Below are 27433 nucleotides of genomic sequence, written 5' to 3' on the forward strand. Positions count from 1 at the left end.
TTCTATCCAGTCAGAGTCCAGAGTTATATTTATTTTTCCCACAAAACGAGGTAACTGCTTATATAAAAAACAAGTAGGGAGAATGGGTGTTGAGTTGAAAGCTGAATTTATTCAGAGATAGCATCAAAAACTAGACTCCACACTTTTCAGTGAAAATAAGAAGGGAAGCATGCCAGATGGAAATTGGCCAAATGGTGTTCTTTTAGAAATTGCACTGAAGTTATTCTGAAGGGGGAATAAGAAAAGAGAGAGAATTTTCAACAAGATGCCCTGAAAAAGTCTTCTGGCTTTACTTGCCAATAAAGAAGCAGAAAACAATTATTATTATTCAAACATCTTAATCAATCTATAAGAAAGACTACCAAGTATTTTATCATAGGAAATGCACTTTTTAGTAGCTTTTCTATGATATTTGAAGTTTATCAGTTGTATTCTCTCTCTAAAATAAATGATTGGTAATGGCATTTAATCCCTTTTCAGTATGTTTATTCATTTAATCAGTCCTGGCATCTCTTCCAACCATCCCACAGTCTTTGTACATGTCTGAATCTCTCATCTTCTGCAAACACCAACCAGAGATATGCCTACATGCCCACCTCTTTCTCCTACACCAGCTAAGAAAAGAAGCCGCCTTTGTGACTGTGGCACCCCCAGAGAACCCTCGGTGGCTGCACATGCTTTGGCTCTTCCAGGAAAAAGGAACCTGGGTTGAAACTTCTCTTTCTTGAGAGCCTACAAAAATGTATGCTCTAATTAAACATTTGCTTTGAGATTCACAAAATATTTAACATCAGAAAGCCTCTCTCATCATCTATCAATTGGAATTTTCCAAGTGTGCCAGTAACCAGCAAATTTTCTCTGTTACAAATAAATGATGACTGTTACCATACGTGCTGGGTTAGGCCTAGGAATGTAATAATATTTAGTTACTAACTCAGAACATTTGCTCCATCCTATCTTTAAAAATGCAACCAGAATCCAGAAATGTAATATTTGTGGTTTCAGACTACTTGTAGAAAGTCTAATTTTATATTCAAATCTTAAGTGATTATAAAGAGTTAGTTGGGACTGCAAAACATAGCATTATGTTTGATGAATAAGAATCTGTTCTATTTTTGTAGTGGAAAGCCCATGATTGCAGCTCATGCGTGTCTGACATCCTCATAGATCTACCTTAAAACAGTAATCCTTGAACATGCCTTCGTGGTCATGTCTCGGTCCCAAGTGATATTTATAATCACAACACATGGATACCCGAGTAAATATGTATTCTTGCTTCGAAATGATAAGAAGCATGTTTCGCATTGCTTTCCTCAAAAGGAAACTGAATGTGTAAGGAAGACAATATCTTGCTTTTGTTTGTATTTCATTGTTTACACTTTGGAGAACAACTGATATACCAATTAGAAACTTCTGGTCTGTTAACCCTATTAATAAAATAACTAATGATTCAAGCAAAGTATTTAAATTTCAAGCAAAGGCTTAAATATTTGAGTGGGTTGCCACACTCTCCTCCAGGGGACCTTCTGACTCAAGGATCGAACCTTCATTTCTTAACTTTCCTGCATTGGCAGGCAGGCGGGTTCTTTACCATTAGTGTCGCCTGGGAACCCATATATATATATATATATATATATATATATATATATATAGCATAAAAATCAAAAGGATAACAGCATATTTTCCAAAAATAGTCACTCTCCAAGAGAACTCCAGATCCAAAACAAATAATATTCTATTCATGTCAACTTTTACAAATGTGATGAGAAAAACTAGAGACGCTTACAACATTCCAAATGCCTAAGGCACAGCAGACACCAGTGTACCATCTAAAACTCACTTTGCTTAAATAACCAAGTATATAAAAAATAAAACAATAATTCTGGTGATCAAAATGTAAACAATCAAGTAAATCAAATAAAGCTCTATGATAGATTCTTTTATTTTTTCAGAATAAATATGATCAATTTGGGCAAACTTAGATTTGGGCAGAAATTGTAGTTCCAATGAGTGCTACAAAAAATTATAAATCAGAGAAGTATGATGAAGACAGTCAAGTCAACCACTGTGGGGATTTGATATCTGGAGTGAAATTTAAATGATGAAAAGGAGGCATGTATACAAGGACTGGAGGGGACAAAGAGTGTTCCAAAGAGCAAGCATAACAAGTTCAAAGGCTCTGAAGGAGGAAATCTTTTGGCATGTTTCAGTGACAGAAAAAAAGAATCAGAGTGGCTTTGGTTTAGTGAATCATGCTGAGATTGAAAGGAATTGAGGTCCCAGAGGCAAGCTGGTACCCAACCAGGACATGCTTGTAGACCATTTCGGAAGATTGGATATTATTCTCATTGTAATAGAAGGACACTGGAAGACTTTAAACAGGGGAAGGACATGTTTGCACTTGCACTTTAGAAACATCACTACATGGATATTGTAGGGAGCACAGGAGAATCAGAGACACAGCAGATGTTGGTGACTTGGATTAAGACTTAGAAGAGAAGGTGATAAAAAATGGTCAGATTTGGTATACATTTGTGATGCACAGCTAATCGAAACTGCTAATTGATTATGGTGGCTTATAAAGGAAAAGAGTAAAAGATGATCTCAGGGGTTTTCCTCTGAAAAAAAGTGGGTAGACCTCTGTACTATTCACTCACATGAGCAAGGTTTACAAAGAGGGAAAACTGAGTTATATGAGGGGAAAAAAATCAATGGTTCTACTTTTACTCTGTTATGTTTGTGATAATATTAATAAGGAGCAATTACTGAGCACTTATTCTGTGTCAAGTATACTTCTAAACACTTATATATTTTTATTTATTTATATCTTTTAGTTAAGCCTCCCAAGAAGTCCCTGAAGTGGTTCTTATTATCATCCTCCTTTTAGAAATAAGAAAACTAAAGCACAGAGAGATTTGCCCTAGTCAGCCAGCTAATAGAGTCAAGGAGAATCTGGTACCAGAATCTACTGCATGACCACTGTGTAATACTGCCTTTACCTGTGGAAAAGCTGAATGGGTCATTGTATTGAGTATGGAGCCCACATGAGAAGCCTGGGATGGTGATACATAAAAACAAAATCCTGGTGCACCACATGCCTTAGACATCTAGTAGAAGCAGCATAGGTGACTGAGAAGATGTGGTGATTAGTGGAGGAGGAAAACCAAGTAAATATAGTGATCAGAAATGCTCCAGGGAGAGGGAGTGAACAACCAGCCAAGATTCAGGCCAGGAGACAGAATTGATCACTGAATTCAGCAAAAGGAATTCTAGTGAGTTTGATAGAGACGTATCAGTGGAATGGAAAGGACAAAAGACCCATCAGTTCAGTTCAGTTCAGTTCAGTCGCACAGTCATGTTGGACTCTTTGCGACCCCATGAATTGCAGCATGCCAGACCTCCCTGTCCATCACCAACTCCCGGAGTTCACTCAAACTCACGTCCATCAAGTCAGTGATGCCATCCAGCCATCTCATCCTCTGGTGTCCCCTTCTCCTCCTGTCCCCAATCCCTCCCAGCATCAGAGTCCTTTCCAATGAGTCAATTCTTCTCATGAGGTGGCCAAAGTATTGGAGTTTCAGCTTTAGCATCATTCCTTCCAAAGAACACCCTGGACTGATCTCCTTCAGAATGGACTGGTTGTATCCCCTTGCAGTCCAGGGGACTCTCAAGAGTCTTCTCCAACACCACAGTTCAAAAGCATCAATTCTTCGGTGTTCAGCTTTCTTCACAGTCCAACTCACATCCATACATGACTACTGGAAAAACCATAGCCTTGACTAGATGGACCTTTGTTGGCAAAGTAATGTCTCTGCTTTTGAATATGCTATCTAGGTTGGTCATAACTTTTCTTCCAAGGAGTAAGCGTCTTTTAATTTCATGGCTGCAGTCACCATCTGCAGTGATTTTGGAGCCCCAAAAAATAAAGTCTGACACTGAAATAAAGACCCATAGGAGTGGATTAAAAAGGCTTAAGGTGTAAGCAAGTGGTGAATGGCAATATGGACATTGACAGGTTTTGGTAAAGATCAGAAACTTGGTGCTATCACTGGAGGTGGTAGCTAAGATAGAACTTTCTCTTTTTTCTTTTTTAGTAGTTAGGAACTTTGTTTAAGTTAGGTTATATTACCACATGTTTAAATGAAAATTAGCATGACCTAGTACAGAAAAAGAAATTCACCCACTAGAACATATCTGAGACTAAAAACAAAGTAAGTAAGTTACCATGCATGGGATCTGGGGGCTTCCCTGATGGCTTAGTGGGTAAAGAATCTGCCTGCCAATGCAGGAGACACAGCAGACTTGTGTTTAATCCCAGGGTCAGGAAGATCTCCTGGAGGAGGAAATGGCAACCCATTCCAGTATTCTTACCTGAAAAATCCCATGGACAGAGGAGCCTGGCAGGCTATAGTCCATGGGGTCACAAAGAGTAAGACATGTCTGAGCACAGATGTATGCACAGGAACTATTTACAATGAGTTTTAAGTTTTATTCACATAGATTTCACTACATGCTAGAACACTGTAAAAAAAAACAAAACAGTAATCATCTTCCTATCTTAAGGCAAAGAGGACGAGGGACATTCTCTTGAACTTCCCCTCCCAATTCTGAGACATTGTTCTATCATCTTGGTTCAATAAGCCCTATGTCTACAAAACCCAATCAATGAAACTGTTTTCTAAACCTTATCATCTACAAGTACTTCATCAATTCACTCGACCAATTTGGCAGTTAGCTTATTTTATCCTGTTTGTTTTTTTCTTCCGTTGCTTGTTGCTATCCTAGATGGTTTGGATGACTCATTCATCTATTTAGCTTCAAAATTCTTTTGCCCCTATATTCAGTGACCTACACTCCCACACAGCTTTGGCAATCCACACCCATAGACACAAAATGGATTGTTTCTAAACAAAAGCACTGTACCATACTATCTAGAATTGTGAAATTCTCTTCTCTCATCCTCTATCCCACTCATGCCCACAAAATTCCTCTTCAGCGTGAAAGGCTAATGCTTTCCACTGCTTTGCCCTTCACATTTTAGCAGTCTCCAATCCTTCCTGGCTTCACTGTCATCTCTGCTTAATTTTGATCCCCCTGATAACACATTTTCATGGGTGCAATTGATTCTTCCATTCTTTGACCTTCTCTCACAGCTGCCTTGCCAATCCCACCACCAAATCAATCCTACCATCTGCTCACTTTCCTCCTCATCCTGGGCTGCCAAGAGTTACTGAGAAAATTGAATAACCACGCTGATTGACTTTGCTACAAATTTATGATTTCCGATGTCAGCTGAACTCTCAGAGCTGCTTAGCAGCCCTATTACTCATTCCTACTTGGCTGGTCTTCCCATTTCACACAGCAGCTGTTCCCACCACACCCTCCTCAGATCTCCCTCTCCCACCCCCACCCACCTAAACCCCAAAACATGATCTCACCTCCTACTGCTGAGAACACTAAGGCTATCAGGCGTGACTCCCCTCTGCTTCCCTCCTCTGTGTCTCCAAATTTATCAGTATCTTTACTCATAAGGACTTTATTTTGCATCTGAGAAGAAGAATCCTTATTCTTTTGTTCATCTGACCTTTTCATTCCATTTCTAGTTGACTCTGCCAAGACCTTGTTTCATCAATGGGGTTTCTATTTTCTATTCAGTCCCTAAGCTTCTTTCAACCCACAAACCTACCTGAAGTTCCCTATTTTGTTAAAAAAAAAAGATCTTTTTTTACCTCTTTTCCACCATCAAATTACTGCTTTCTCTTCCTCCCTACAAAAATTCTTGGCAAAGGACCTTGGTTTCAATAGGTCTTTTTACTTAAAACTGATTCCATACAACCTGATGAAATCTTACTTGGCCATCATGCTAATTAAAATATTAGAAATGCTATAGAAAAGAGGCTTTTCTCGCTCTTCAGTTTTCTTGAGCTGAATGCTGGAAGTCTGGCTTTAATACAAATTCATTTATTTACTGTTCTGCCCCATTTTTGAAAGGCATTTAAATTACCTACGATTTAGTTCCCTCATATTTCAGTTGCAGATGCTTGGGTCAATTTTAAGAATACTCTGGGTTCTTCTGGGCTTCCCTGGTGGTTCAGATGGTAAAGATTCTGCCTGCAATGCAGGAGACCTGGGTTCTATCCCTGCGTCAAGAAAATCCCCTAGAGAGGGGAATGGCAACCTACTCCAATATTCTTGCCTGGAGAATTCTGACAGAGGAGCCTGGTGGGCTGTAGTCCACCAGGGTTGCAATGAGTCAGACATGACTGAAGCAACTTACACTGCTACTACTGCTACAGGTTTCTTTGAGCAAATTACTTTCACCCACTGAATTTAGTGTGGCAAACTGTTATTCAAAGTGTGGTCCCCTTCTTGTCAACCAGAAAGTTGACAAGCAACGCCAAAAGGATATTCCAACATTCCCTCTCTGGAGTCTGAACAGTGAACTTGAAAGGAATAGTTTACCAGTCACTACTGACCTCTGAATTGACTTCTACCCTCTGGAGCTGGAATGGATCTTTCTCCTTCCTGAGCATGTTCACCTTCCACAAGAGCTGATCTCCACCTCTTAGTTCCCAAAGCCATCTTCAGTTTAAAATACTAAATTGCAAACTTGGTTTTTACTGCTTGAAAATAAATTTTATGATTAGGATTAAATGAGCTCTTCTGCATAATATTTTTATTGCAAAGTCTAGTTCCTAGTAAAAGTTAAGTCAATTTTTGCTATTATTAGTTTTTGATATTGTTATTATTAGTATGTCTATGGACAGAAATGCTTTCCATTTGTTTCCAGCTTTTCACCACATAATTTTACTTTAAGTTCTACATATCTTCAAATTCTATCTGGTCATTCTTACCATGTTCCCTCTACTCTAACCACACTGGATGATGTGCATTTTATGAAATAAATGATGAACTTTGATGCTTTCATTATTTTGCTTATGATTTCTTTTCCAGTTAAAATGCCTTTTTCTTCCCTCCTTAGTGTAAGTACATTTAATATAAGGCTCAATGCAAAAGCTGTTTGTATTATTCCCAAAAGTCTTTACTTTCTCTCTTTATCTCTGTTGCCCTATAAAATTTGTAACACATCTGACACTCTTGGTAATGAGCTCCTTGAAAACACAGATAGTATCTTTCCAATATTTATATTCCCAGACTCAAGCACAGTTTCTGGGATAAAGCAGATATTCAATAATTATTTTTGAGTAGTTATTTCCCTCTAGTGATCTTCAGAATAGAAATATACACTCTGAAATTTATATATATATATATGCACATATGTGAATATATATTAATAATATATATGGACATATATATGAATATGTGAAACATACATACATGAGGATAAAATATATATTTAAACTATTTATTATATATCAAAACAAGTATGTGCATCCAAAATAATTCAGAATTTCTATACTTTTATGCTCCATTGGTTAATGCTTCAGCAGTCAGTATATGATTCAACACTGACAATAGTATTCCTGACATACTTTACTTATGATATCAAGGAAAGTTATATTCAGAATTGGCAAATCAAGCATTGAGAAAATTCTAAATTATATGAAATGGTAAGATATTCTGAAAATATGATACATCAGAGATTGTACCTTTTCATAATAATTTTAGTAAGGCAATTTTGATTTCTAAGTAATTTTTAAAAATAAAAATTTAATTCTTTTAATTAGAGAATGTGTGGTAAATTGTCACTTCATGGGTACCAGTAACATTAAAGACAAGATGGTATTCCTTCTGAAACCTATCAAACCCAATATAAATTTCAAACAATACAATCATTTAATTTAAAATTATATTAAAAAGCATACAAAATATGATTTATACAAGATTGTACATAAATATTATGCTAAAATATAAAACAGGCATTTTGAAAATTGTCCATTGAGAACGTGGATATTTGTCTATCAGTTCAGTTTAGTTCAGTCACTCAGTAGTGTCCGACTCTTTGCGACCCCATGAATCACAGCACTCCAGGCCTCCCTGTCCATCACCAACTCCCGGAGTTCACACAAACTCATGTCCTTCAAGTCAGTGATGCTATCCAGCCATCTCATCCTCTGGCGTCCCCTTCTCCTCCTGCCTCTAATCCCTCCCAGCATCAGAGTCTTTTCCAATGAGTCAACTCTCCGCATGAGGTGCCCAAAGTATTGGAGTTTCAGCTTCAGCATCAGTCCTTCCAAAGAACACCCAGGACTGATCTCCTTTAGGATGGACTAGTTAGATCTCCTTGCAGTCCAAGGGACTCTCAAGAGTCTTCTCCAACACCACAGTTCAAAAGCATCAATTCTTTGGCACTCAGTTTTCTTCACAGACCAACTCTCACATCCATACACGACCACTAGAAAAACCATGGCCTTGACTAGATGGACCTTTGTTGGCAAATTAATGTCTTTGCTTTTGAATATGCTATCTCGGTTGGTCATAACTTTCCTTCCATGGAGTAAGCGTCTTTTAATTTCATGGTGGCAGTCACCATCTGCAGTGATTTTGGAGCCCCGAAAAATAAAGTCTGACACTGTTTCCACTGTTTCCCCATCTATTTCCCTATAGAATGAGTTAAATATTTTGCATACATAGGATATGTGCAATATCTGCATTATATGGAATATTAAGAACAATCAGCAAAGCAGAATATAGGCCATCTTTGTTGGAAAATTTAACAATATGAGTAACACATATTAATCATTATTCACAAACCAGGGATTCTAAATTCTTGAAACACTGGATAGCCCATGGCATGCTGTGGGCCCTTTCAGCTCTAACAGATTGAAGCTGAATTTCCTTGGTTGTAAGTCAAAGATCACACAGAAAACATCCAGGCAGAAGGCATCTAGTCTAATAGAATATGTATCTTTTAATTGGAATTAAAGATGAAAAAGAAAGAGAAAAAAACAGTAACTTTGCAGGCCGTGCCTTTAATATTGATGATCCTTAAAAATTCCACTGTTACAGAACTGTCAGAACAGTCTCACTACAAATGAAATCCTATGCATTGTTTTTTTTTTCCAAAAGAAAACAGTAAGTCTTAAAAGGGTCAGGACTGTGAAAATCATATCCATATTATCTGTGGCATAAATTCTTTTTTTCTAAATCATGAAACACAGAAAGTAATCAAAAATCACTGAAAATACTTTAATGATATGCTACAAGGTCAAAATAAAATACTTTTGGGTAAGTGTGAAATGCTAATCAGCTTATAGCTTGAACAGTGAGCTCAGACAATAATAGGGGTAGAAATGAGATGGCATCGATTCGATGAGTGTCAATTCTTCAGCTTTCAGCCTCAAGATAGCCTCTGAGGGGTGACTTACCTGAGATCATAGCTCAACATCAAGGGAAGTCTTTTGTGACAGTCATTATTTCAGCAAGAAAATTTTTATATGTAAATGAGGCTTTCTATCTATATGCAAACATAATATAGATTTGCTATAGCACCACACATAAACATTTAAGTTGAACTGAAGTCCATGTTCAAAGAATAGTTTCAAGTCTATTGATTTTAGAAACATTTCTTTTGTTATTGTACTAAATCCTCTACTAAGGAAATAAGTCTCTAGAGAGGAGCAGTGTATTGGTACCAAGAAATGACCACAGAGAGCGACTGTCTCTACTACTTATTCCACATGAAGTGTGGCCACTAATAGCACAGCATTCCAAGTCTAAGAGAAATATCTCTGTTAAAGAACAATCCAGATCCCTTTCAGGATATTTGTTTCTTTCTTTTCTTCATCAAGCTCTGAAAATTGTTCCCCTAAGAAATTAAGGCCTCCACTCTGCTGTACTTAAAGACCTCTGCCATCTGACTCCCATTTCTCTTAGAATCATGTTGAATCTCCTTAACATGAACTCTAATGCTGTTTATATCTTGATCTATTTCCTGGTTTCCTTTTAGACCATTCTGCCTTGGCATCTACTTGTACTCCCCCAGACCCCTTACTTTTGGTACCATCTAGTTATCACATCTGGTTAACATAGTTATCTTTGTAATAATAGGATTTCTGCACTAGAGTAGATCCTGAGTAATACAGAACACAAGCTCTAACAAAGCTTATATGATTTATGATATATATGTATCTAAATAGGTGCATATTACCTAAATTGTTACCCAAGATTTAATTCCTTATAGGAATTGACATCCTCCGCACCTAATCTATTGTAGAAATGCAATAAATATTTATTGAGGAACTACTTAAACATTTCAATGAATGACCTAGAATCACATAAAATTCCCATCTATATCATCAAATGAATTCAATCACTGTTTAATAAGCATTTACTAACTTAGAATTTATTAACCTACTATAGGCAGGCTTCCCAGGTGGCACAATGGTTAAGAATCTGCCTGCCAATTCAGGAGACATAAAAGACAGAGGTTTGATCCCCAGGTTGGGAAAATCCCCTGGAGAAGGAAATGGCAACCCACTCCAGTATTTTCACCTGGAGGATTCCATGGACAGAGGAGCCTGGGGGAATACAGTCTGCTGCTGCTACTGCTATGTCACTTCAGTCATGTCCGACTCTGTGCGACCCCATAGATGGCAGCCCACCAGCACCCCCGTCCCTGGGATTCTCCAGGCAAGAACACTGGAGTGGGTTGCCATTTCCTTCTCCAATGCATAAAAGTGAAAAGTGAAAGTGAAGTTGCTCAGTCATGTCCGACTCTTAGTGACCCCATGGACTGCAGCCCACCAGGCTCCTCCATCCATGGGATTTTTCAGGCAACAGTACTGGAGTGGGGTGCCATTGCCTTCTCCAGGAATACAGTCTATAGGGTCTTAAATAGTAGGACATGACTGAGCACACACACTTCAACCTACTATAAGCAAGGCACTTTGCTCACAACTGAGGTGAGATGGCAAATATGTATCAGACTTAGGCCATTCTTGTGAAGAGATTATGATGTAACAATAAAATAAAATGTAATAGATATATTCACCTACATGCACAAAAACTTTTCCATCATTAAAGGTAGGAAGCCCCAGCTAACATAAAATCATGCAGATAAAGTGACTTAAAATTAGCACTCACGACCTGGTAATCAGAAACAGCTTAACAAAAGAAGAATCAAGGAAGGAAGGATTCACTCACGTAAAATTAGAAGACAGAGATTTGCTGGAGGAGATGAAAGTAAAGGTTAAGGTAAACTGGTAAGAAAGTGTGAAGCCGGCAAAGTCACTCAAAAGTTACCGGGCTTAACTGGAACATAGAGTTCATTAAAAGAAGAATGAAAAGTAAAAATGTGAGAGGGAGATTAGTGAGAGAAATAAGATTCTAAATTAAGAAACTGGAAATTGATTAGAAATGAGCAGGCGCTAAATGTTCCTGAGCGTGGCCTAAGAAGCAAGTCATTCTGTCCTTGCAATGTATGGAATACTTCAGCCTTCAGTGTAATATCTGAGTACATTATACATATTTTGTACACAACTTTAATAGCAGTTCAAGCATGCTTTCCATGCCTAGCCATGCTCTATTTTATTTTACAGTCTTGATCAGCTGCCAGTAGCAAACAGAGAAAGCATTTCTTATTTAACACATATTTTTATGATCCTGTATTGCTAGATGGCACAGTAAGTGAAGTAACTTCCAATAACAGTTATCAGGGCATATCAATTTCTAATTCAACTAAACACAAAGTAATGGTGACTACTGAAAGATGATGCTAGAGACATCTACATCTAAAGATCTAACTGTAACATATATTTTAGAACAAGTTAACTGGAAAAATTACAGCAAACTATTTTAAGAAAACTGAATAAAGCATTACTCACAGTTAAACAAAACTGAATGGCAACAGAAATGATGCAGCAATAGCCAAAAAGAAAATACCACAGTGTAAAACGTGCCTTCCACAATAATGACAGTGATTAACATAATTAATCACTTTATTTTGATTAATATAATTCTAAATGTTCAAAGAAAGTGGAGGTAAGAATATGAGCTCACCAAATTACCCTCCTGAAGTATACTTGAAATAACTAAATAAATCTGTTAGATATTTCACCAGTGTTTGTTTTAATCAGTAGTTTCTAAATGCTAAGAGATATTCCTGAAAACAGTTCAAACTTTGTGTTAATAATTGATCATGTTTTACTATAATCTCCTTTATAAATAAAACTATGTTTTATAAGCATGTTTATATGCTAAACATAGAAATAACCTAAACAATCCCCCAAATGCCTTTCTGAGACATACTGAACAGCAAGCTTATTTATAAAATTTATGAAGTCTACACCAAAAAATAATTTCAAAATCAAATTTAAATTCATGTAAGGTTTAAGGAAATCACAATCTAAAGTCAGGCACATCTGAAGTTTGAATCTGAAACTAACTCGTGACCAGTGTTTTGGTGTAAAACAAATGTTTGTTTTTAATAGTACTCAGACACACATATAATTATGGTGGACAGTATTGTGAATTGCATTCAGACTGCTTCTGGAATCTTAGCTCAACTAGTGAATGGCTACACGACTGGTGTCACATTTCTGAGCCTTTCTTTAATAATAGCTGTTATTTATACATTCTCACTTTATGCCAGACATGGCCATAAGTGTCATATATCAAGTTATACTTACTCATTATAGGACATACAACTGATAGAGCATATTAATGCATGCACATTTGCTAATGCTACCATAAGACTACTAGTATCTTCATTTAAATACATGACAGGTTAAATAACTTGCCCAAAGTCTCAAAGACTGGTCCATAATCAATGCTGTAAACACTACATTTTTAATTCATGGATTATATATGCTTTTAAGTCATATTTTCACAGGAACTCCAAGAGAGGACAAAATGCAATTCAAATGTTCAGTAAATGTATTTAAACTGAAAGATCACTCACAGATCAGATCATTATCAGGTAACAGATTAAAAATTAAATTGCAACTTTCTGATTATCTAAAGATATAATAACACCATTAAAAAGAAAGAAGCTTAAGAATAACTTATCTTTATGTTCATCCTAGCAAAAATGTTTACTGAATTATTTTTTTTACCACAAGGTCAAATTAATCCTTATTTTAGAATACTGCTGTTTTTGTTCAGTCACTAAGTCGTGTCTGACGTTTTGTGACTCCATGGGCTGCAGCATGCTAGGCTTCCCTGTCCTTCATTATCTCCTGGAATTTGCTCAGATTCACGTCCACTGGGTAAGTGAGGCTATCTAACCATCTCATCCTCTGCTGCCTACTTAGAAACTAAAACTTCCAATTGATTATGCACTATAATTAAAAATTCATAATTTTTACATATTTCTATTCCATTTGCCAAAAATTTATGCTAAATGATAAGGGAGCAATTTGAATTGATGTGTTAGACAAAAGTCAAAGAGAAAAAAAATTAAGTTTTTTTTTCTCTTTATAACATTTTGCTTAACAGTGTCTTTGCTGCTGCTGCTGCTAAGTTGCTTCAGTCGTGTCTGACTCTGTGCGACCCCATAGAGGGCAGCCCACCAGGCTCCTCTGTCCCTGGGATTTTCCAGGCAAGAATACAGTGTCTTTAGATTTCCATAAATACTCAGTTCTGTGTACAATAAAGTATCTGTGAGCAACATGATAAAAGTTATGTTCCAAATGGCATCCATACATTAACTGCCAAAAGAAGCTACATAATAATTTTTGAAAGTGAAAAAAAAGTCCTCTGGACCTTCTATAATATGCAAAGTCAAAGGAAATGGATAGCCTATGATACAGCAACGAGGAGGTGGCCAGCAGAGTTCAGTGACTGGGAAAGAAAGCTTGACAAAATCTAGGTATATTAGTCAGTTCCTTAAAATATTTTATTTCTCTGCAAGTTCTGAATTGTCAGCAGTGTAAAAAGTACCTCCAGAAGGATTCTATATTTTATACCTCAATATTCATAACTACTGTAGCCATTTTTCATACTGTTGTAAACAGGCAGAACCAATCAGCTGGCAGATGACTGTCTTTGGCTCAGCAGAAACTTCCATTTCGTGTAATAAAGACAAACACACACAATCTGAATACATTCTCACTGGGGAAGGATGGAGGGGTGGGAGACTCCTTTCATGTCATTTACTTTATAAATTATTTCTAAGATGCATATTTTTTTTCCTCAGGCTGTCCAAAGGCAGAGTTCCATTGTGCCTTTCCAAAATGCAGTCCTTTGTAAGTGATTTCAATGGCCCTTAATAAAATCCTATGAATCACATTATACATTCAAAAATATGATCATTCTAATACATATCTTTCATGTTTTTCTCTCAAAATCGTAAGCAGAACTTCTTTTACTGAAGTGTATCCTTTAGGCATTTACTTGTGGTCATTTGGAATTTAAAATGTACTTCATTTAACACTATTGCACATATAGTTATTTGATAGGCTTTTAATTCGTGGAAGGATTCATACCATAAAAACGCTTTAAAAATCTGTTCTACATTCAGATAAAAAAGTATATGTATGTTCTCTTCTTTTAAAATGAAGAATTATTTTTAATTCTGGTAGAATATGATATGAAAAGTGAAAAAAAAGTGAAAGTGTGAGTCACTCAGTCGTGTCCGATTCTTTGTAACCCCATGCATGTGATAAAACCATCAATTCTAAAGTTCTCTTTCTTTTTTTTCCTTGTCTCCATTAGACCCATTGGGAGTACAGTGGCTTAGGTCACAACATGAAACATCATGCTAATTAATCTGCTAATTAACTGGTATAAGAAATATATTGCATGAAACAGATTGCTGTATTACTTTGTTTCAACTTTTGTGTAACCACTAATTTAGAATCATCTAATCATGCTCTTTAATCCAAATGTTAATCTCAGATGGCAGTAACACGTGATTGCTGAGGAGCTCCCTTGTAAGACACGTACTGCATTTCTTCCCAGTACTAAAAATGGTTTACTGAAAGATGAAAAGATGCTTTGTTTACAGATCCTTGGTATTCATTTGAATATAATCTCTTCTAATGCAGTACTAATAACGAGATATCCTCAAAAACATTTGCTCAAACATCTTCATCCAAATAGTGAGACATCTGTTTGATAAGTTATCACAGGATTTTTATTAAAAAGGCTCATATAACCAATTGCTTCGTTAATATCATTAGTATTTTCCTTAACACATTTTTTTTTTCGATTACGTGACTTATCAACCAAGGTTCAATTTGGGGTTCAAATAAATGACAGATTTGTAACTAATAAATATTAAGGGGGTTTAAAAAGTCAACCAGCAGAATAGTTAGATTACACGATACCCACTTGAAATCTACTATCAAGAGGCAGCCGGTTTCTGATCTTTCTGAAATGCATATAACAAATGTCTGCTGCTTTCATAAGCCTGACACATAGGGGAGAAAAAGTCCTTGCTGACCTACCTTTTAACTGCTAGACACAGAGAGAAGAAGAAAGATTAGAGACCTAGGTCCTCCTCAGTTGCTACTGAGACAGATTTTCACTGACACAACTGGGCAATAGCAATTAAAAAACATGGTTGAGCTATACCTGATCTCAGAACACCAATCTCTTAAAGCAGGAAATGTTCACTTTCCCTCCAACATCTAAGGATTGAGTCTAGAAAGATATTCATTTTTAATCATATTAATCTTAACTCCTCATTAGAAATTCACAAAAAGCAGCACAAGATAGGTTATTATAGGGGAATTAACATCCACAAAAATATACAGTAGCCAGCTTTTTCATAAAAAACTGTAGAAATTATTACAATGTATAGTCTAATAAAAATCTGTAGTTGGCTTTTTTCTTTTCGGTTGCTAAACTATGATATAAACTTAAAATATAACTTTCTCTTATTTTCCAGAGCCACTTCTGAGGCCTACATTTTCCAAAGTCACATTTATTCAATATATTTCATCTAGAAAGTAGTTTAAAATAGGCCAAACTGAGCATTTTCAATGCTTATTTGTTTTCTTCTCTCCAATATGCTTACTTAACCAACTACTATATTTAAAATGAAAGCCACTGACTTCACCGATACTAAATATGATCCAATTCAATTCAGCACGTATTTAGTTTATATTTCATACATTCAAATCTTATCAGCCAATAAATGCAGCACTGTTTTCTGCTTAATGAATGACTTTGAAAATAAAGCCCTCATCATATTTAACAGATATTAAATATTTTCAAAGAATAACAACTGCCTGTTTATGGATTGGCTGTCATAATCAGCATTACCCTTAGTTTTTATGATAAGCTGATATATTTTCCATTCTTAAGTTTCACAATTTTTAAGCTATTAATAATGTGAAAGAATTGCATTCCCTTATGATTGTGGATAAAGTGATCTCCAAAAATTGTTTCTTAACCTTTTGCAAACTTTAATCATGTAACACAGGCTTGATTTCAGCTTTCACAGTTTCCTTTCACTTGTCTATGACTGAAGAAATTACAGATCACAGAACTCCCAGATTTGAACTGTAGTGGATCAGAAACTGATGCATTCCCCTGGAGAACTTGGACCTGCACAATTTTTCTAAGTTTCACACCATAGCATACAGAAAAGAGTGAGGGCTTGGCATTACACTTTTCTGTGAGATGTCTTTTACTTCACTTTTGCCAGTGATACTGAGTTTATTTTGGCCCATGAACATCTCAGCCAACAATCACCTCATTCTATTCATGTCAATTATAAAAACGATAAGAAAATTAATAATACCATTGTTTATTGAGTTCTTGTTATGTCATACTCACTTTACCTGGATGAATCTCATTTAATCATCACAACTAATATATGAAGTAGATACTGTTTTAACTCCATATTATATACAAAGCAATGGAAACAGAGAGATGTTATTTGTTCAAAAGTCACTCAAGTTATGTTCGTGAACCATGTTTCAAACTCAGGCAGCCTGGATTCCAGACCCTGAAATCTTAACCACTGTGATATCCCATCATTTAGCACATGGCATTGTAACATTCAGCCTGCACGGCTGGAATTCCCATTAGACTGGGAGCTCTCCCTATTCAAAGAATGCAGCTGACATATTCCTCAGTCCACTCAGATTCCAGCAGCAAAGTCTTTATTTAAAAAGAAGTTGCAGCAAATAGTACATATTTATATTACTACACTTTAAGCATGCAAAACAAGTAAGAGAAAAACTTTTCTCTTCTTCCCTTTATACAGTATTTAGAGCAGACCTTTCACCACAGATTCCATCTTTATCCAATATTTCAGTGAGCTAGAACATCTGAATACCTTTCACATCTAAGTCATGCATTCTGAATCTGCCTCACACAGGTTAATAGATGTGTGATCTAGGGAACCACAAAATTTATCTCTGCACCCCCAAATAGTTTCAGAACCTATCTTGAACTCCTAACTATAATTGCGTTTGCCATGAAAGCTGTGACCCACCTATTGAATGTGGCCTCTGAAACCAGACTGCCAGGGCTCAATGCTCAGCACTACCTCCTGCTAATTCTGTAGCTTTGCAAATTTACCAAAACTCTCTGTTCCTCATTTCCTCATCTGTAAAATGGGTCTCATGCAATAATAGTATCTAACCTCATGAGGTTGATATAAATATTAAACAGAGCAATTACTATATCATCTGTACAGAGTAGGGTCTTGGGAACTTAAGTTTAAAATATTATCAGAGAAATATGAAAATCTGTTTGACTATATATACCAAAACAGTGAAGTAGAATAATAGTAGCCCCCCAAAACAGCAATAACTAAAAACAAATTTTCATTCCCAGTGATATTTTTTTAATCCATGTGTATTCAATCTGATGGATTCTGGACATAATTTTTCAAATGGAATTCCCATTCACAATTATACTGCTCTGTGTAGCCATTTCCCTCAAGCCAAGTCTAGTCTCCTCTCCCTCCTCTCTTTTTTTTCCAAATGGATAGAGGCAAAGGACAAGTGTAGAAGTTTTAAGTAGAGATACTAGGACTTGGGAGAGGTTTGATAGGTCCCATTTAAATTTTTAATCTTGTAAAATAAAGACTAAATTGACAAAATTAAATTTTATTATCAAAATCAGTTCCATAAATGGCCAGAAGTTCACCTAAATGGAAAAAAAAAAAACAATTCAGAGTGACCAATTTCTGCATAAGGAACTTTGAAGATTATCCATGCCATCTTTGTGATATTGAAAGTGACACTATTTTGCAAGTCAGCATGCTGCAATGAAAAAAAATCCACAAGATATATATGCTTTCATTTTGCTTCCCACTGTTTCTCTGACCTTTCTCAGTTGGAGTAGTAGCAGGAAACTAAAATAAAAGTACTGTTTTTCTGTGTGAGGCACTTTGTGAATAAACAATCGGGAAATCAGAACAGTTGTAAGACTTCTCTGCCTGTTGCTTCTCCTAAGCAGAGAATTACTATTAGTCAAAAGAGCCTACGGCAATAAACATCAGGGGCTAGTGTTTCTTTCTTTTCTGAAACCAATAAGGCTGATCCAAGTCCAAAAACGCTTTTGAAGTTACAGAGACCTTCATGTGTTGATCAATCCTTGAGTGGTAAAGAGCAAGAAAAACTGGTTCTAGATCTTTAATACATTCTGCCAGGGAATGCATTCAACTCAGTGAAGTACAAAAAGGTTTCCTCTATTACAAATTGAGTGATTTTGTACTTGGGTGCTGCTTGGTTCAGTTAACTTAGAGGGAGCTATTGATTCCAGACTTGATTATTTGTATGTCAGTGCATATCTCTATTAAGTCAAGCTAAGGCTGGAACAGCAACAACTGTAAATTCATATTTTTTCTTGGTCCTAACGCATAGGTTGAGATTTGGGTCAATTTAAGTGGAAAACAGCATGTGATTCTCTTAATAAGGATTATCACTATTGATTATTGATATAATCACTATTCTATAGCATGGTGCTAATATTTCTAAGACATCAAAACCTAAGAATTAAGTTAATTTATTAGGAGTTAAGAATGCAAATGATTTTAAAATTGATAGTTCAGTCCAAACCCATCCTTTATGGGTGAGAGAGCTTAGCCCCGGGTAATGCAAAAAAAGCACCCTCAAGTCTGGCTATTTAGCACCAGAGTAAAATTTGGCATCAAGCAAGACTCCTGACCCTGTTCAGGGTGCTATTCTCCAAACATTCTCAAATATATCTCTGTCAAACCTTTCTCTTTATCTTAAGTGGCTAAGCTCTTCACTTTCAAATTGTAAAGATGCAGAAAATATAGTTTAAAACCAGCAACACGAATATACTTTACATCTCATTTTGTTTTAAGAGACTATTAAAAATACAGGCGTTTTATAAAGTAGACTTCTTTATTATTTTGGCCACAGAAAAATATTCAATACAATAGAATTATACAGCTTGTAGACTTATAATTTATTATAATAGCATAAAAACCAAAATCCCTGTAATAGTATAGATAGGGTACCAGCTTCAGTTGATTGTCACATAGAAAAAAGAGGTAAAAAATTTCAACTCTAAAGTTAATCAGTAATATAAAGAGAAATAATCATAAATACCAGCGTACAATAGTTTCAAAATTATTATGGCACATAGTGACCTCAAAAAATACATCAATCTGTTTGAAATACTATTTTATCTACCTTAATGCATGGTCACTTGTATAATTCAGATTGAAAAAAAGTGGGGAAAAAACACATGTAACTTATTGGCATATTTAAAAATTAGAACACAAATATTTCCCCAGTCTCATCTGTAAGAGCAGCCGTGATTCACATTCTCTGTCGCTGAATAAAGAAATCTTAAGGAATATAGTAGGACTTTCCAACTGTCTTCAAACTGATTTCACAGGAGCCTACTCTCATTATTTTCAGACATCAGTACTATCTTAATTTAAATGGCTCAATTGCATTAAATATTATACTTAATTGGAGAGCCTTTGCAGTAGTCATTCTATCTTCAGAACTGCTTCTTTTGTGAATAATAATGTTTAATATGATCATGACATATAGGAAATGGCTTAAGACGGTTTACTCTACCTCTTTACATTCTAGGTAACAAACCAAAGTGCAAATGTCAATCGTTAAGTTTTACCTTCTCCCACTGATACATACAGGCACACACACAAATGCATACATATACACTCACGCCCATACACAAATTAGACTTTATACAGTATCTTCAATTGAGTAAGTAACTATAATGCAAAGAGTTACTTCCCACATGCAATTCACCTTTAATAAAATCTAAAAAGTCCTCCTCTGCATACCTAAATGCATAGGACCACAAATGTAAAAGGCCAGTTTCCTATTAAATAATGGCCGTACATTCCTATAACACTTAAGAAGGTTTACCCTAAATTCAATCAGAAATTGTATCAAATGTCTGTGAGATATATCCTGATCTTCTGCTTTTACACCATAATAAACTCTGTTTCAACAAGTATCAGATTGACCTAAATTTTACTTTCTCTTATGTCCATTAGTTTCCCATTTTCCCTGATTGGCAGTAGTATTTCTTCTTAGCCTTGTGAAATAGTATGGAACAAGCTAATTTTCTCAGAATTGAGTCCTGAGGTATATGTTTCCATTTTCTTTGTTGATCTAGCACAGGCTCAGGTGATTTCTACATAATCCATCCAAGTAGTTCAAGCAAGGCAAATGAAATCACATCTATAATAATTTCCATCTTATTAACTATAAAGAGTAAGTAAGAGGATATGTTTCTCCACTCTTTGCTTGAGTCCTTTCAAGTGCAAACCAAAGGAAAAGGATTTCCTGTTCTTTTCATACTCTTGAATGTGATGATATTTGATTCAGTGTCTCCATTGTAATTGATAAGATTGTAAAACCTCTCTCACATCCCTTCTTTATTCTATACTGAGAGCTTAATTTTCTTTTTCAGCTGTTTGCAAATTATAGTTTGATTCCTTTTTTTGCCGAAAATTTATTTTAAAGCCATTTTGTTTTCTTCCAAATCAGAGCTTCATTTTACTCAGCTAGTGGTCCTGCCCCTTGGGAATCGATTTCTTTTTACACAGGACTAATCCAGGTTTATTAGGATCCAACACCTTTAGTTGGAACAGTCCATGGATTTCACTTACGAGCACATACATTCATTTTACACGATTCCTCAATGTGGCCAGGGGGTTTCGTGGTCTGCACTGTATCCACCTATAAAAAATACAAAAATATATGTCTGCTTTACAGGGATGTGAGTAGGGTTTTGCTAGCCTAGATCCAAAACTTGGATGCATATTTTGGCTGATAGTATTCTTTCCTTCTTTAAGATGTATTTGTAGTGGCCATAACCTGTTTTAGAATTCATAGAGACATAACTGTTCCAGCTACAATTAACAACCTTAGGGCATCTACATCAGTGCTGTTGGCTAATCTCCTGGATTCCATCTTTGACAAGAGATATTTGCATGGTAAAAGAAACATTGAATTATTGTTTTTCAGGCTTTGAGTATTTAAAGGAGAGGGGCTGTCAGGGAAGCAAGTGTTGTTGGCTTGATTTATATTATAAATACAAATAAGAATGAAATGGTAATTTTGTTATCAGTTCTTTTACAATTTACTGTCCCTAAAATCTCTGGGAGGTGAGCTTGATCTGAATGGTCACATCCTTCAAAGTAGCTCTGTAGTCTCTAAATGCAATCATGGAAATCTGAGCATTTTACACATCATCAACAAATGGTTCACTGATTTATGGTCAAGGATAAACTATTAAAACTATCCCCTTCAAAAATATGACCATAAAAAGGTATTGTTTTTTACAAGTGAAAGTAATGATAATACTCCTTTAAAATGTTTTGGTGCCAATATGAGTTTTAAATAGTATTGAATATTTATTGCTTTGAATTTGAGCCTGACCAATAGTCTGATTTCTGCTTTCTGACAAAAAATGCACAGAATATTGTTTCCAGTTTAATGATGCAATTGATGTCAGTAAAAGCTTTAATGAGTTTGAACATTGTCAAAAAGGATAATAAATCACTTCCATAAAATAAAAATGCTACAGTTCACTACCAAAAGAATTAGTATGTTTTAAGAATTAAAAAAAAAATTAGTACTGCACCTAATTTCCAATGTCACAATGCATCAGCACATGAGAATCAAGGTTAGAAAAGAAGTAAATTAATTCTTTCACGGAATAATCAACTCACATTTGAAAGTAAATGGAACAAAAAAGTAATGTCTAATTTAAAAATTGCTTATATTCAAGAGCATTTAAGATGCTTAAAAATTGTTCTGACTGCAGATTATCCATATTAGCTGTATAAATTTAAGCAGCTTTAAAATGCCTTAATTTATTAAGTTAATTTTTATCTTTTCTAGAAATAGCATATATTTTCTTTCTCTAGCAAGTTTTAAAACTTAGCATAATTTAAGATATTCTGGCCAATAACACACGGAAGACAAGTTTACCATGGAATCTATGCTAAGTGAGTTTTCATGATTTAGATTGTAAGTTTAAGATGAACATGTGCTAAGTCGCTTCAGTTGTGTCCAACTCTTTGCAACCCATGGACTGTAACTCACCAGGCTCCTCTGTCCATGGGATTTTCCAGGCAAGAATACTGGAGTGGGTTGCTATTTCCTTCTCCAGAGGATCTTCCCCACCGAGGGACTGAACCTGCATCTCTTATGTCTCCTTTACCACTTATGTCTCCTTTACCACTAGTGCCATCTGGGAAGCCCTAAGATGAACATAGATTATCTAATCAGAACACCAACCATACACTACATTTGTCATTTAAAAACTGCTTTATACAAAAATGAAAACTATATATTTAAAAGTTTCAGATACTGTTTTATATTTCCAAACCAATGAGAATGATGTAGCACAACTAGACTACATTAGATCATCCTGTTAGGTACTACCTATCATGGTTGTGTTAAGTTGCTCAGTCGTGTCTGACTCTTTGCAATCCTATGGACTATAGCCCACCAGGCTCCTCTGTTCATGGGATTCTTTAGTCAAGAATCCTGGAGTGGGTTGCCATTTCCTCCTCCAGGGGATCTTCCAGACCCAGGAATCAAACCCACATCCTCTAAGACTTCTATATTGGCAGGCAGCTTCTTTACCACTGAGCAGCCTGGGAAGTCCACATCTTTGCCTGGAGAATCCCATGGACAGAGGAGCCTGGCAGGCTATAGTCTATGGGGTCACAAAGAGACGAACACAACTTAGCGACTGAGCAGGAGCACTATATATATATGTATGTATGTGTGTATATATATATACACACACATACATACATACATATATAATTATCTTTGTAAAGTTATTCACTTAACTGTTTCATCCTGTCAAGGCTACAGTGTAGTCTAGAAGAACAAACCTCATTTCCATGATTTACTACTTTATTCTCAGTGTTGGGACATGGTGCTCTAATGAATGAATACCTGTTGGAAATAGCTAGCTAAACAAATCACAATACTGGTCACATCATAGTACCACTTTTGTCTAATTTTAATATTTTGAAATCATGTTTTTGACTTTCTATTATTTGTCATACGATAGGTTATGAAACAGACACTTTTGAGCTGTATTAACATTCTTCATTTTATTATCATTTTATTTTACCCACTTTTTCTATTTTTTTTCAACTTGGCCTGTCCATTTAAAATTTCATTAATTTTCTCTTTTTAACCTTTTCCATATAGCAGTCATTCTTTTCTTTCCTTAAAGGGAATATTCTATTTAAAATGTTCTGCAAGGTTTTCAATAAGTGAATAAGTAAAACAATAAAAACATAGGAAATCAGAGGCATCAAAGTGTTTCATCTTCTATTTTAAAGACTTGACATTCTTTTAAAAGCATACCCAAGAAACAGAATGCATTTACCACATTGCCATGAAACATAATGAAATCCTCTTATTAAAATATTACTGAGGAATAGAGCTCTCTCATGTCATAAATTAACTATGGAAGGGCAGGTTTCACGTTTGTGGTCTCAAGCTTTGATGCACTGAACAAATGCAGCTGTGCACTAATATTCACCTGTCACTAAAGCCAAGAAAGTGGATTCTTTCCTCACCATTAAAGATTCATGTTTAAAAACAAAAATGTGTACCTCAAATCACTTATTGAGCTCATGGAGAACTACTTAGGAATCACCATTCTGCAAACAGTCATTGATGAGGGTCAGGGTAGAAATGGATGTTATCAGGATTGGTTTGTTTTGATTTGAATCAGCTAATTAAAATGGCCCTGGAAGCAATTTTCAGATCACTGCCCACTGAGGAGATAGGCTCCAGTAAATCAGACCAAACCAATCTTTCAGTCAGGTCCAATTCTGCTGAAGTTGTATAGACGCAGCTTTTGTCTTCCCCTTCCAGCCATTCTCTTTAATTTTTTTCTATCACCCAGGCAACAAGCCACACACACACACACACACAAAGATGAAACCAAGCCATTCCTGGAGCACGTTTTACCAGGCCATCTCTATAACTACTCAGTTTTCATTTCTTAATCAGACTGAAATAAGCTTGGAATTAATTATCAAAAACCATCACAAAATTGTAAAGCAATTATCCTCCAATTAAAATAAATAAATTAATTTAAAAATATTAATAAAAAGTTAAATGATAAAAGCTTTGTTCTTTTCCAGATTTCTCTGGCCTTCTCCCTGACTAGTGCTTGGAAAAGAAAGCTGAATTATGCAGAGAACAGGAATAAGATTCAGATTTAAGTACAAGAAGACAATGAACACTCATACAAAGGAATAAACACTCTCTTAATAATTCTGAAAAAATTCCAATCATAAGCAAATGTATATATTTTGAAAGGAATATGTATCTATTTTGTACTTATTTTTATTAGGCATGCTTCAAAACTAAGTCACACACCCACGTAATTGGTGTAGATTAAGTACAAGTGTCTGTTGAATGTGTTTGCATATAATTGGCAATATGTAAAAGGATTCTATGAATATTCATTATTTTTTTCTCTGACTGATGTTAAGATCTAGGTGAAAGTAAAAGTCATCATGTAAAAAGTAAAGTCTATTCCATGACACAGAAAATGCAATTGTTGGTAGTTTCTGCAATCTAGGAACAGAAAGTGGATTTTCATATTTTACAGCAAATGCATAATATCAGAGCTAAGTCAAGGGAGAGCCATCATCAAGACTGAAAGTTTATTATTTAAAAAAATAATGGAAAATCATTTGAAATAGAAAGTGAGACAGAAGGTTAACATGGGATTTGGTGAATGGAGGACTATGAAGATAATTCTGAATGAATTATATGATCATGTTTTACTCCATTTTGACATATAAATGAGGTACCAAAACTCAAATTATAATTATTCGTTACTATATCATCTGCATAGATGTTTATTACAAGATTGCACTTAATTATTTAACTTTCCCTCACAAAGTCCTTATGAAGTAGCAATTATAAGTTTGCTCATTTTACATATGAGGGAATTAAAGATCAGAGAGCTTAATCTTCTTATATAAAAATCACATAGATAATGGGAAAATCAGGGCCCCAAATCAAGACTTTGGTTATTAATCAAAGATTGTTCTTCCTCAGCATTATGTTTCTGGATAATTGTTTTTTAAATTTGACTTTGAATCTTTTAAAAATATACATCTAAGTTATAACTGAAAATGTCTCTATTTTTGCCATTGTTTCAGGAATAATAAAACTATGCAAGCTTTCTATACTATTATAAATGAGTGTGTATGAAACTCAGTTCTAGAAGCCTGTGTATTAGAGTCAAGATTCTATCATAATTACTTAAATTTGTGAATACATAAGAAGCAACTTCAACATATCTGAAGGTTGTCTAAACGTACAAAAAAAAGAGAAAAACACAGAAAGAAAAGGAATAAATAAGACAAATTCCACCTAATCAAAGAAAGAGGTGTTTATAACCATTTACCTGTGTAATTGGAGAAGGAAATGGCAACCCACTCCAATACTCTTGCCTGGAAATTCCCATGGACGGAGGAGCCTGGTAGGCTACAGTCCATGGGGTCGCAAAGAGTCAGACACGACTGAGCGACTTCACTTTCTTTTCACCCTGCATATATGGAGAAGGGAATGGCAATCCACTCCAGTATTCTTGCCTGGAGAATTCCATGGATGGTGAAGCCTGGTGGATTACAGTCCGTGGGGTCGCAAAGAGTCAGACATGGCTGAGCAACTAACACACACACTTGTGTAATAGTGCACACACACACACACAAAGACCATTCATTAGCACTGTTTAATTTACATTCTTTGGAAAAGAGGGCTTTTAAATGGTGAGTCAACCTCTGAATTGGCCATGGAAGGAAAGGGATTGGATAATATCATACCATTTCCACATCATAGGTAATTTGCTCTCACTACAGAATACGAATGATGTGGGCCCTAACAAAAAAGTGCCGTGGGTTGGATAACCAAACAATCAATATTTATTGACTGGCTGGCTGTTAGAATCATGGAATCTCAGTGTTAGAAAGAATGCCAAAGGTTACAGAGTCGAATCATGTGAAAGACATTGTGGGAGGCATGGGGGAAATACAAAGAAACAAAAGTCACAATCTTGCCTCTGAGGAAATTTTTATGTGTACAAATATATACGTATAAACAGATGATTAATCTTGAGGAGGAAAAGACAAGAACCCAGGAGGTAAAACTATGAGAGCTCTGAAGAGTGAGAAGAAACTATGATGAGGGGAGGAGGAAGAGGGCTCCTGGACTAACTGAACCTGAGTTGGGTCTTAAAAGCCAGATAAGCTTGACATCTATGCAAATGAGGGAAAACTGCATTCCAAGAAGAAACCTGTGAGGAAGATGGGTGGTGAAGTCCCTGCCGAAATCAGAGATTTCTGTAATTCCATTCAACTTCACCCCAAGCTGTTTTCTCTACTTAGATCAAGTCTACATATAAAAGGATGTGATGTAATAATTAAAAGCAACAACAACAAAGCTGTCCTGAATATCCTAAATTAGAAATACAGACAAATTAAAGTAACTGTCAAAAGTCAGAGAGAGAAAAAAATCTACTGTTTTTGTTAAAACTAACATAATCAAGTTTTTGAGGATTCTTGCTCTAGAACTGCCTATTCCTAAAGGTTAAATTGTGTACATCTTAATTCACAATTTTATTTTTTCTTGTTTTACTTCTAAATGACATTTTAAAGGAACACTCTTTCTAAACAAGTGAGGGACAGGGATCAATTCAAACAGACTGAAAGTGAAAGTAGCTCAGTCTTGTTCAACACTTTGGGACTCCATGGACTATACAGTCCATGGGATTCTCCACACCAGAATACTGGAATAGGTAGCCTTTCCCTTCTTAAGGGGATCTTCCCAACACAGGGATCAAACCCAGGTCTCCCACATTGCAGGCATATTCTTTACAGCTGAGCCACAAGAGAAGCCAAAGAATACTGGAGTGGGTAGCCTATCCATTCTCCAGCTGCTCTTCCTGACCCAGGAATTGAACCAGGGTCTCCTGCACTGCAGGCAGATTCTTTACCAACTGAGCTACCAGGGAAGCCCTCAAACAGACTGCTAGGCATCAAGGAAGCAAAAACACTGAC

At 35.8% G+C, this 27433-nt stretch overlaps 1 protein-coding gene across 9 annotated transcripts in view; it reads right to left on the bottom strand.

The window, feature by feature from the left end:
- The window catches only part of PCDH7 (protocadherin 7), a 477823-nt gene that overhangs the window by 382072 nt on the left and 68318 nt on the right, over positions 1–27433 (bottom strand). For 6 of the 9 annotated variants that reach the window (XM_025290204.3, XM_025290203.3, XM_025290209.3 and 3 more), the window contains exon 2: positions 20997–21056. The exons of the other annotated variants lie outside the window; for them this stretch is intronic. In XM_025290204.3, coding sequence (XP_025145989.2) covers positions 20997–21056 — 60 coding nt within the window. The remainder of the gene's footprint in view (positions 1–20996; positions 21057–27433) is intronic. 9 annotated transcript variants of the gene reach the window in all.

This window comes from Bubalus bubalis, chromosome 7, assembly GCF_019923935.1.
Source record: "Bubalus bubalis isolate 160015118507 breed Murrah chromosome 7, NDDB_SH_1, whole genome shotgun sequence".
Taxonomy (NCBI): Eukaryota; Metazoa; Chordata; class Mammalia; order Artiodactyla; family Bovidae; genus Bubalus; species Bubalus bubalis.